Here is a 12,391-nt window from a genome sequence, read left to right on the forward strand (position 1 = left end):
TATAGACCTCTTCAAATCAAGCAAGTCAAGGAGTGATATTTATAAGAACTTAAAAATTCACAGAATGTTGGTCTGGAGAACTCTCAAAAGGCACAAAAAAACTGGAAATGTCAAAATTCGACCTGGCCAAGATCGCCCTTGAAGTGCCAGAACTTCAAAATTGATAAAAGCAAGCAGAGAAAAGGTGCGAAAAAATCCTAAGAGACCCATTCAAAATCTGGCAAAGGAGGCGATTGTGGCCTATGGAACCATGTTTACAGTTCTTAAGAAGGATTTGAAGATGAGCCCATTCACACACATGAAGAAACAGTTGCAAAATGCAATACCATTGAGAAACGTCTCTCCAGAGTCAGAATTCTGCTCTCATACATTGAAGGAGGAGGCACTCTGCCAAACCTTGTGTTCAGCAATGGTAAGAAATTTGATGTCCAGCATCATATTAACACTATGAATGATCGTGTTTGGTCAAGAGATGGTGACGTGAAACCCCGGGTAGTCACTCGAAGACAAGGGGCGGTATCAGCGATGGTATGGGCCATAGTCAACGAATCACAAAAGAGTCCATTGATTTTTGTTGATCAAGGAGTGAAATTGAACCAAGAAAACTATGGAAATGCTATTCTTGAGAGTTCATTGTTGCCTTGGACAAAGGCAACACTTCAAAAAACGTAATTGATCATTCCAACAAGATTCTGTCCCTTCACATGGAGTTAGAAGAATGCAAAACTGGCTTTCAGCCAATGTGCCGTTCTTCATTTCCAAGGAAGAATGGCCTCCTTCATCCTCAGACCTGAACTCCCTATACTTTGGCATCTGGTCTTACCAGGAGAACATGGTTTCGACTAAACACCACCAAAGTTTGGAAGCGCTGAAGGCTATTCTAAAAAAAAAGAATGGACCAAAATATCTCAAAGGGTTATTTGTGACTCTTGCAGGGTTTTTTTGGTCCCTTTTGTGTCTTTTGAAGGTCCCTTTTGAAGCGTTTCCGATTTGTTATCAACGCAAAATTTTAGAAACTCACATTGAGTAAAATTTGTTTTTCCTAAATATTTAATTATTTGACAATAATATTACTGTATATGTTTATTATTCAAAAATTGTCTACCATTTGTTAAATAGCCTATAGTTGTTTGAAGTTGTAACGTTAATTATTTATGACCCTCGCCTGTAGTCTACCGAAATGTATAAATAGAAAGCAAGTAAACATATATTGTCATGAAATCTTGCCCATCAAATTTTGTATAATTGCAAGAGCTAAAAAAGCAGCCTATAATTGGGACCACTTAGTCGCTAGACCTCAGAGGTTAAACCTTTAACAAGGTCCAGGCCATTGCACTTAAAAGTAGCCATAGATTTTAGGTTAATTTATATTACCAGTTTGACTGATTCTATTCTTAAACAAGTTTTGTATTAAGTTTCTTTCCATATAAGGTTTTTGACACAGTTGATAGCAAGTTTCTAAAATTTCTAAACAAAAAAAATGCAAGTTCAATCTCTAATCTCTCTCTCAAATCTCAGGAAATTAAAGCCAACTCTTTGGCCTAGGTATATCCTATATGTCTTTTTGGAACTTATTAAAGCCTACTCAGCAACTAATTAGCATCTGCTGATAGTTTATTTTCATTTATCCCATACATAATTGGTGTAAGATATTTCATACCGTGGGTTTCACAATTCTCGCTATCATGGGCAAAAGCGTGGATGGTTGTCCTGCCAACACATAGGAAACAATCCATCTTTCTTTTTTGAAAGGCGCTTTCGTCAAATTGTTTCACGTATGTTTTTTTACTTTAACAAGGTAAAGATACCGTAGTTAAACAGCGCTGCAACAACTTACCTCACACGATGGCAAACAATTTCAAAGTGCAGATATTTAGGGCGATATCAAAATAAACATGACACAAACACAACTTACAACGCCCTTGTGTGCACAATTGTTGAAGAAAACAATGCTGCTGTGTGGCGCTAGTGATTTTTCAAAAGATAAAAACAAGAAAGACAAACAAGTAAAACAATTTGTGGACTACAAGTGAAATATTAACAATAGCCATAAACATAACGTCCGCGTTTTGTCGCTTCTACCTTTTTCTAGACCTCTGCTATGTTTGTCATATGTTGTTTTTTGTTGTGATGGTCAGAAATAAAAACAAACTGAACATAACTTCAATAGCGTTGCCACACTTGTATTTTGAAAATTTTGTTTAGTCTTAGGCAAAGATTAAAACCCTAACTTTATTCCTAAGTTTATCCCTTACCTTAATCCTTCCTAAATTTAGTACTAATCTTATGAAATGCTCTGCGATAATACTATCCGTTGTGTCTCCTGCTTTAAAATGATCACTCATTGCTGATATGAATGGAAAGAAATATTCAATACTCATTGATGACAATGTGACTTTCGTTATTTGCTATATAAATTATTGTTATTCCCATTACTTTTCCAACAATTGTGTATTTTTACGAAAAAAGTTAAGGCGTTGGTGTAATTCTGGGTAAAATGGTGTAATTTGTGGGTTGAAATGGTGTAGTGATCAAACTGGAGTCTGGCAACACTGTTGATAGCTATGTGGTAAGTGTTTTTTTTACAGCTAAGATCTCAAGCACAATATGTTCAGTTCGTTTTTATTTCTGACCATTACAGCGAAAAACAATATATGCCAAACATAGCAGAGGTCTAGAAAAAGGTAGAACCTCAGTTTATTACGGTACCTTTAATCTATAAAAAATTCTATCTGCCCCAATAGAGTTTTTAGGGTGCAACCTAATTCGTACCATGAACAATTCGTACCGTCAGTTCGTACCTTGAAAAGATCGAGAGAGAAAATTTAAAAAAGCCGAAGTCGCTGATCGTAGTTTCCGCAAACATTTTAAAAGGGTTAGGGTATCGGAGTATCGGTTAGCGGCATCCGCAAACAAACAAACTGAATTTCTGAAAAGATCGAGAGAAAAAAATAGAACATTGCTGATCACAGTTTCCGCAAACATTTTAAAACTTCCGGTAATGATCCTAAGAGTTTGCCGAAGTCGCTGATCGCAGTTTCCGCAAACATTTTAAAAAGGTTAGGGTTGACCGGAGTTTCCACAAACATTTTCAAAGGGTTAGGGTGTTTCCGCAAACAAACAAACTGAAAAGATCGATAGAAAAAATAGAACAAAGCTGAAGTTGCTGATCGCAGTTTTTGTTTTTCCGCAGTTTCCGCAAACTTTTTAAAATTTCTGGTAATGATCCTTAAAGTTTTTGTTTGTTTGCGGAAAATTTTAAAATGTTTGCGGAAACTGCGATCAGTGACTTCGGCTTTTTTTAATTTTTTTTCTTGATCTTTTCAAGGTACGAACTGACAGTACAAATTGTTCATGGTATATACGAATTAGGTTGCATCCGGGTTTTTACTATCATAACTGCAGCAGTCTGCCCCATTAACTCAGCGGTAACCCGGCTCAAGATCACGCGGCGCTGGTTTGACTATCGAGGTGTGCGCTGGAGCAAATGCACGTTAAGGACTGCTCTTCATTCAGCGGCATCTAATGGATGGAATAATTCCCCGCCAACAACACTTCAACAATCGGAAACTTCACTCTATCAATCTCGATGACTGGGCCTGCGTCAGTGATTCAAAGCCTCTACAAGTATGCAAAACTGCCAGGATTAAGGTCTGCAAGAAGCTTTCCCAGTACGAGGATAAAGATTCAATCAACAACCTAACTATGCAGGATGAAAAAACTTCATAGCTATCAATTCAGCTGTACAAAGTTTGCTAGATAAATTGCGACATTCAAAGATGCTCGTTCAAAGTGTTTTCTAGAGGTCTGTAAAAGTTTTCAAATTTGCAGCATGATTGATAAAGTGTGACATTTAAAAGTTTCGAACGTTGTGCAGACGTTCTCACCACTCGGTTACGCAGCTGACTTATAATAGGGTCATTCCATGTCAACTGAACAGGGTGTGCAAGCTCGGCCCTCTTAGATTTTCACTGCTTTAATGAAACGATCAACTGAAATCAGCCAGTGTAATTTAACAAACATTGTCATGGAATAACATGGCATTGTTCAATACAATGTATAGTTGTATACAGCATAGTTAGCCCTTCAGTTGGACGGGCAGATTTCGAGTTATGCATCTCGTAGTGTCAAGATATCTCTGTTTTTCCCTGTTTTTAACAGTAAGTTTGACTATACCAGGCCTCGAAACTGAAGGCGGCCATGGCCGCGATTAACCTTCAAAAACCGACATTTTGTCCGCCGAGTCTCGCCCTTCCGTCGGCCGCATTTGTCCGCCATGAAGTTCCGAGAAAATTTTATGCAAGCGGCCTTGTGAATAAAGTACTTTGCCACTTATAATCACAAAGGATTAGAAAGCAGTCAAAGCACCCGATAAATCACAATACACACTGTCTTATGCTTGAATTGTTAACATTATTGATTGACCAAGCAGCTGATGTCTGACATCCGCAGGATGCAAGTGACATCACAATACACTTTATTGATGCGATATACTCAGTCTTCGAAATTAGCGTCGGCAATAAAAATGCCAAGGCCACACGAGCGCTTGTAAGGTTAAAGTTAGACATTCCTCCCAGTCGTTATTGCACAGCCATAGATTTGTTCCTTAGTCAACACCCTGATGGATCTCTATGAAAAAGAAAGAGCCGTGTGGATTGGTATCAAAGCCCGAAAGCCGCAAAACGTGGACGCTTCATTGCGAACGGCAAAGACGATGTAGATTTACAGCCAAGTGATGAGCCTCTTGATGTGTCTGATTCCAGTGATGACGCGACAACCTCATCCTCCGATACAGCATCTGATGATTCCGATTTTGACAGCTAGTTCTTTATCAAACAGACTTTGTGTTGTTTGCAGTATCCCAATTGTATACGTAAATCGAGGCAATCTTCTCGCAGGGAGCTATTAATTTGTTGCCATTACCTGGTTGAGCAATTGACGTTATTTTATGATAATTCAACATTGCTAGATGTCGAATTAATGTAAAACAAACGTAACTTTCTTATTGGGCATTGTTGTTACGCAATATAACCCGCCGAGAAAATTAAATCGATTTGTGCTGACTCGAACGTTGAATCAACCCAAAATTAACTTACTTTCTCCCCATGAGTTATTTAACGTGAATTACTGTAACAGCGTGCGACGTGCGTATCTTGTTGCTCGCTTTATCGCTACTTTTGGTATTATTACATCACAACAAATCAAACAGTGCGGTCGTGATAGACTACTCTAGTATATTTTTCGTTTCTGCCGAAGTAAAAATGCGCTAATTTCGAAGATTGTATGTTGATGCGTGTCAAAGTTCCGATGGCCGCCATGTGCTTGTGATTGGCCGCCGAACAGCTTGCTTCAGTCGGACACGTTTGGCCGCCGGAAAAAAAAAGTTGTTTCGAGGCCTGTATACTGTATGAAACTTTGTTTCTGTTTGGAGATGCAATGAACTAAAATTTCAGACAAAATTTTTTTTTAGATTTTTGACTTCCGTGACTGGCCGACTGCTCTGAGGGTACTAAAAAAGGTTGAGCACTATTGGTCTATACTCTATACAGTACTATGTTATTTTATTGATATTACTGTTTCATGCCACATTGTAGGACGCAGGTCCATGTTTTGATTTGGTTTTGTTGTGATGATGAATTTTATAATTCATTTAACTATTTTAGATTAATGGATTTAAAAGGTATAATCAACTTCGCTGTTTAAAGGTTATCAGTTTCTGTACGCTAGGCTATTGGTGGACAATGTTGGCCTTAAAACAGTGTATCCCAACTTATTTCAAGGCAAATCATATGCGGATTGTTTTACATAATTTTTGCAATCTCAGCCTTGTGCCTTCATCTTCACAGTGGAATCCAATAAATCCTGAAAAATTACCGAAGAAAAAAGTTTTATCATTTCAAGAAATAGAGTATTTAGAAAGCATATCACTTGTGCAATATAAACGTACATCACTTGAAAAAGCCATACTTGAAGATATTATACATTTTGCAGATTCATTGCAATTTGTTAGTACAGAGAATGTTGAACCAATGGTTTATGTTTTTGAAGATGAGATGTTACACTTAAGAAAAGATGTTACAACAGACACTTGTGCTAAAAGCATTTTAAAAAACGCTAAAGTTGTAACTGAAGGATATTTTGTTGCACCCCCGGGTAATGTAGCATTACTAGAGTCTGAAAAGATTCTTAGGCAACAAACAAATGATTGAGAAAAAAATTGCATATGCCAGCTTTGCATGATTTTAGTTTTAGAACAAGAAAAGTTAAATTGTTGTTTTGTGTTTACAGAACTTGCTAATTGGTAGATACCTTCACACCAGTATTTTATAACTCTTGAAGATGTCATAACTGCTTTTGAAGTGTTAAATTATGGCAAAATTTGAAATTTTTTTAACTGTTTGTTCTTATGAAATAAATGCTTCAAACTACTTTTTGGTATGTGGGCTTTAATGGGTTTTTTAAATAATTAATTCTCACTGTAAACAAATCAAAGTTCTGTGAAAAGCTAAAAATCACTACAAAGTTATGTGATCATGTTAAAACTGGCATAAGGGTTTAGAGTTTATTTCTCAAAGTTTGTTACTTTTTATACTATGCCTGATGCAAACATACCGTAGCTAGTTTTGCAAATTTTTGACACAAGTGCTTTCACTGCTTTAAAACAATAGTCTTGTGTCTCTAAGCTAAGCTTATGCCTTGATAGATAGTCTGTGATTTTTCGTTTCAAAGGTAGCTAGCTTAACTATATCCAATAATATTTATTACTGCTTCATATTTTCATCAACTATATTTCAAATTTCAAAAAAACTTTTAATTATTATATATTGAAGTGCGTATTGGATAAAATTCAGGTATTTCTTGATTGATATTTTTTATTATTACCACTTTGTATGTATTTAGGTGTGATGCAACAGTGATTATTGTGTACTTTACTGAGATCAGTTCGTTGTTTTGAATTTATTCGTATGTTAATATTTCATTGATGATGTTGTTTTCTGCAAATTATGTCATCCAACTGGTGACTTCTTTCTAAGGTATATATTGTTATTTGTATTTCAACTTTTTTTGAATGTACAATAAGCATTGTTTGGGAAATACAGTTAAAGCTTAATTATGGTATTAATTTTTGATACAGTCGAAACTCTGTTCTGTTTTGTTAGCATTTGTTTTTAGGTGAGGTACCTGTTTTATTTTCAGTATATTTTATACAGAATGTGTATATATATACTTTAATTAATCAAATAATAATTTTAAATTGATTATGATTTATGAAATGGATTAGTTGCTGTACAGTGTACATTTCATAAACATGGGATCAGGCAGTTCAAAAAAAGCTAGACCAGTGAGTGCATCTGAAGTCGAAGGGATCAGCATTAAAAATCAAAAAAAGCTTTCCCTTCTTAATGGCAGATCAATAAGTTTTCCTACTCAATTGGCATCACTGAGAAAAGAGTCGACAGAAGACAATGAGGTAAATATTTTGTTAACTGTCTCTTTGATTTCACACGTAAGCATAATTCCGTTGTCATTTTTGTGATCTACAGTATTATTAGATATGACATATTTTGGCCGTGTAGTATATATATACAACTTGTTGACTTATATTTTATTGTATATTCTTCTTGTAGACTGTCTTATAACCATAATACTATAAGTACATTATTTACAAAAATACCATGTTGAGTTGTTGACGTACAATTAAGTTGAATAGCCTAATTTTTTTTGTACATATATATAACAGTAGAAACAGATTCGAAAATCTTAAATTATGTATATATATACTTGGTTTCACCTTAAAGCACTTTTTATTGAAAAGAAAAGTGTTATTTCACTGACTGTCTTGACATTTAATGTTTTATTGAACAAATGTTCTCAAGTCCTGTTGAATTTTTACAAAACGGAGCAAAACAATAGAAAAGTAATGTTATTTTGCCTTAGTTTTGCAAAAATAATTTAACTTGGACATGTTTACTCATGCTTAGGTGTTTGCTGCTCAACCACTGGGGAGTCTTCCTAACAATCATCACTCTGACATCTTCACTTCCAACAATCCCAAATTATCAGACCCCATTACTTACAACAGCAACTCGAATGCTCTGGACTATAATGAAAGTAAAAAAACAAGTGATATGAATTGTAGCACAGGAAAAGTATCTGGACATCATTTCACTAAACCAGTTCCCTTGCCACACAAGATTAATGCCGGCGATCACAGCATGGATGACCAGTCTTTATGGACATTAATGGACTTGTACAATGCGTTGACTGCAGAGTCTTGGCTTAGAAAACCACTTCTTGCAAGAACTGATTATCTTCTGTTATTAGATTGCAGGTATTTTTGTATGTGAAAGATAAAAAGTTGTTTAATATTGTCGTTCCTATGCAGAAAAAATTGTCTTTCTTTAGTTGCATATCGGTAAGCTTTTGTCAGAAAAATTTCTACCTTCAATTTTGCTCAATCTATTGGTATATACATATTATTTTGTTATATATTATATATAAGTTTTTTAAACGCATGTAATGAATGTTGGATTGTTGGTGTTATACGGTGCTATAATTCATTCTGATACTAATACCATTTGCAATGTTGTTCTTGCATAAAGGAGCGAAGATGAATACAAGTCGATGCATATCATCACTGCGAAACATCATTCCTCTTTACAAACAGAGTATGGTTGTCTTTTAAGTATCCCGAAACAACTGCAGTCTTTTGATATGATTGTGCTGTAAGTTGAGTTTCATCATGTCAAAGTCAAGATTAAGTAATTGTCTTTTATTTTATTTGCTTTTGAATATTACTATTTGGATTACTCGTTTAATTATATTGACTTAAAATGGAGTTTGTAGATATTAATTTTTTTGTTGGTTGAAGCTTTACCTGGGTTGGTTGGTTGTACGTGGGTTGGTTACACGTCTACAGACGTTGAATCAATGTAAAAATGACGGATTTTGCTGTTTAGGTCGTTGCCTCATTTCAACAAAGCAGTTTTTTTTTTTCGCCAAAGCTGACGCTAAGTCTTGACAAAAATGCATACATAGATTCATTGTGTCACACTGTATGCTTAATTCATACCCAAACGAGGTACCTAAACGTATATAAATGAATTGACGTAAATGGTTAATTTTGGCTATGATCCATATTAAGATCCATTTTATTTTTCTCAGGTATAACGACGACAATGAACAAGTGTCAGCGTCTTTGAGAAGTGCAGATGTCAACTTTTATGCATTGCACTCAAGTTATCAGGCGTTCGAGAACAAATACCCTTTTCTATGCACCAAGGATATTATAAGTAGCACAGCGCAAAGGCATCCGTCGACAATGGTAAAGTCAACATGTTCGAGATGTGAAGAAGACGGTTGATAAATGGTTGTTTGCATTTGGTTCGGTTTATTTGGCTTCTGAGAAGGACTGTTTCGATTTGAAGAGATGAAGCCGCAAAATTTGGGAGCGTATTTATTTAACCTGTCGCTGTGTTTGTGTTGGAGATTTATACAATGTAGCTTACTAAGATTAAACTGAAATATTTGTCCTGAATCTAATATTTTAATTTTGAGCTAAGCAAAATGAAACTCCATTTGCTTTCTCAAAGATTATCAGATTTAACATGTTTGAAATGATAGCCTACTTGTTTAGCGATTACTCTTTTTTCGATTGCCTTTTGCTAACAATATGCTTCTTTTGTTAAAGACGTGGCCATCAGAGATAATTGATGGACAAATCTTTCAAGGAAATTCGGAGCACGCTTTAAGTGAAAACATAATTAAAACACTCGGTGAGTTATGTTTGCTGAATGCTTCTTGTACCCTTTTTACTTAACTCTGTGTTAAAATATTGATAAATGGTCTTACAAAAGCTAAAATGGCTAAGTTATGCGCTTTCTAAGGTTTCATGCTAGGTGCAATCGTCAGGCGCAACACTGAAAAATAAAAAAGTAAACTAAACAGGAAAAAGTTCAAATGCAACCAACTGATGGAAAGCAATCAAGTAAAAGCGTAAATGATGAAGTTCAAAATTGTTTATCGGCAAAAATAGCGAAAGCAATAAATGGTAAAAATGTTATCATTATTTTCCACTAACAGGGATCACCCATGTTGTTAACGTAACACTGGATTTTCCAAATGCCTTTTCCGACACAGTTGAATACATGAGAATACAATTGGACGATAAATCAGATGTGGATTTACTTTCATGGCTTTTCAAAACTACGCAATTTATTTCAGAAGCTCTGAAAACAGAAAGGTGAAGCCATTTTTTTGCAGTTTAGTCGGGGCTGTGAAGTCGGGAGAATTTCGACTGGTCTGGAGTTGTTAAAAAAACGACTCGGCTTGATACAAAACAATGAACAGTAAAATTTGTGCTTGTAATCTTCAAAATATTAGTTTTTGGAAAAGTTATTGTTTCAATTGCAATTTCAGTGAAATTAATTGTTTTTAAAAATAAAAAAACAAAAACTTAAAAAAATGTGGCAACACTGAAGTCGGAGTCGGCCTGTTATAAATCGAGGAGTCGTATAATTGTCGCCCGACTCCACAGCCCTGAGTTACTGTATACTGTGCATCTTGCTTGCTCTCATTTGCTATTATATTCTCTTAAAAACTAGACCTACTACTTTTCTGACCAGTGTGCTATAATTTGCAACTTTCTCCACCACAGAAGACAATTCTTGGAGACGAGGTTTGATTTTTCATTTCTTGAGCATAACGCTTGAATTGAAAAAACAAAAGCGTGCCACAAATCTGTTCACTTTTTGTTTTCCTTTCAGTGAACACGGCCAAGGTCCAGATTCCGTCAAACGGAACAAGGTGCTAGTGCATTGTCACATGGGACGCAGCCGCAGTTCAACTATCATGCTTGGTTATTTAATGGAGAAAAAAGGTTGGTCTCTGCTGGACTCTTGTGATTGGTTGAAGGATTGCAGACAAACCGTCAAGCCTAATATCGGTTTCTTGAACCAGTTACTGCAGCACGAGGAAAGACTGTTTGGTCAAAAACTCACTGATTTTCACGATCTCCCGTTTTAGCTAGCCTAAAACTTAGTTAACTTTGCTGTCTGGGTGAGTTCTGCGGCGGTTTCACTCGCCATCAGGCAGACCACGAGTAGGTTACTGCAGCTACACCATGAGATTTATGAAACTCATTTCCTCATGACTCACAATCACGTAATTTTGCATCACTATTTGCTTTTCGATTCATCGCTTTAATCAAAATACTTTTTTCTAATTATTTTCTACTACTTTTAATCAATTTAATTTCTCATCTTGATGCTATTTTTATGTGGATGTTAAGTTCATTTTTCGCTTGCGATAGATTATGTAATTATTGTCGTTATGCAATTCATCACTCGCACTTCCATGCTTTCACGTTCTCACTGCACTGTGTACTTTGCCACTGTATGTTACTTTCTTATTTCTATTTTATAGCTTCAGTATTCGTTGCAATCCGAAAAGTTCACGTCTGTGATAATGACGTATCCTTTGTTTTGTTGGTTGTGGTGACGTTTGAAAATTTTTTTAATGTTTTGTATGAAGAATGTAGGCCTTAATGTTTTTGAAGTAAATTTTCATAAATTACAGCAGTAGTTTTCATCATTTGATAAGGTGAAAGTTGTGTTTATTGCCACTATTCATTTTGGTGTACGGAAAGTTGCTTGTGACAATGAGGCGACTTCAGCTTGAAGTTTACTAATCTGGATCTATGATCTGAATACGATATTAAAATGTTAGTTTATGTTAGACTGCGCAAATCCAGTTTTACTCGTCCGCTGACATGCCTAGTTATCTACACGATTTAACGTCTCTCGTTCCCCGCATTGCGGGGCTGGACGCCAACGAATGTCTGCTCTGTCTGATGGCATTTCTCCATACCACCCGACATGTAAAGCAATATCGCAATGTAGAGCTAGGCTATAGCGTACTGGGCTTATTTTGTTTTATCATCAACCTATTAAAATTAAAAATACGGCAGAACTTAACATCGTTTTGATTGTAACACGAAAACTATAACGAAACAACTCGAACACTCAGATCCCATCAGGACTTTATCCAAAATGTGCAGGATATGACTGTGAATCATAGACGTCTTTAAAGTTATGTCCGACAGAAGAGTTATATTTTAATAGTCTCTGGTTAATAAACAGTGGTAAGCTTTTAGTTTTTTATTTTTTCTGTGTGTTTTCTGGATGAATGTCGTTCTTTTAGTTTTTACCACATAGATCCACGATGAATACTCCCGGAGTGGTGTGACACCTGTTTTTCATCCCTGTTATTTCATGTAGAGTTGCGATTTCCTAATAAAGACTCCCTAGCTAGAGGCTAAAACGTGGACCGATGCGATTTATTTCTTAGTATTTTTTGTGTTCACTGTCTGCTTTGCAAAGCTCTGAGGAGC

General features: G+C 35.7%; 1 protein-coding gene across 1 annotated transcript; it reads left to right on the forward strand.

Moving 5' to 3' along the window:
- The first annotated feature begins 6,208 nt into the window (after positions 1–6,208).
- On the forward strand, positions 6,209–12,153 carry LOC145778617 (serine/threonine/tyrosine-interacting-like protein 1). Its single transcript, XM_082590144.1, has 7 exons — positions 6,209–7,471; positions 7,983–8,332; positions 8,604–8,726; positions 9,166–9,325; positions 9,692–9,776; positions 10,084–10,243; positions 10,767–12,153. Exons 1-7 carry the CDS (start codon positions 7,310–7,312, stop codon positions 11,023–11,025), a joined length of 1,299 nt encoding a protein of 432 aa, XP_082446270.1. The 5' UTR covers positions 6,209–7,309; the 3' UTR covers positions 11,026–12,153.
- Positions 12,154–12,391: the final 238 nt, after the last annotated feature.

This window comes from Aplidium turbinatum, chromosome 10 (assembly GCF_918807975.1).
Source record: "Aplidium turbinatum chromosome 10, kaAplTurb1.1, whole genome shotgun sequence".
Classification (NCBI taxonomy): domain Eukaryota; kingdom Metazoa; phylum Chordata; class Ascidiacea; order Aplousobranchia; family Polyclinidae; genus Aplidium; species Aplidium turbinatum.

Coding starts and splice junctions, on each gene's coding strand:
- LOC145778617 (XM_082590144.1), top strand. CDS start 7,310: ATGGGATCAGGCAGTTCAAAAAAAGCTAGACCAGTGAGTGCATCTGAA. Junction 9,326..9,691: donor AAAGGCATCCGTCGACAATG/GTAAAGTCAACA, acceptor CTTTTGTTAAAG/ACGTGGCCATCAGAGATAAT. Junction 9,777..10,083: donor AAACATAATTAAAACACTCG/GTGAGTTATGTT, acceptor TTCCACTAACAG/GGATCACCCATGTTGTTAAC.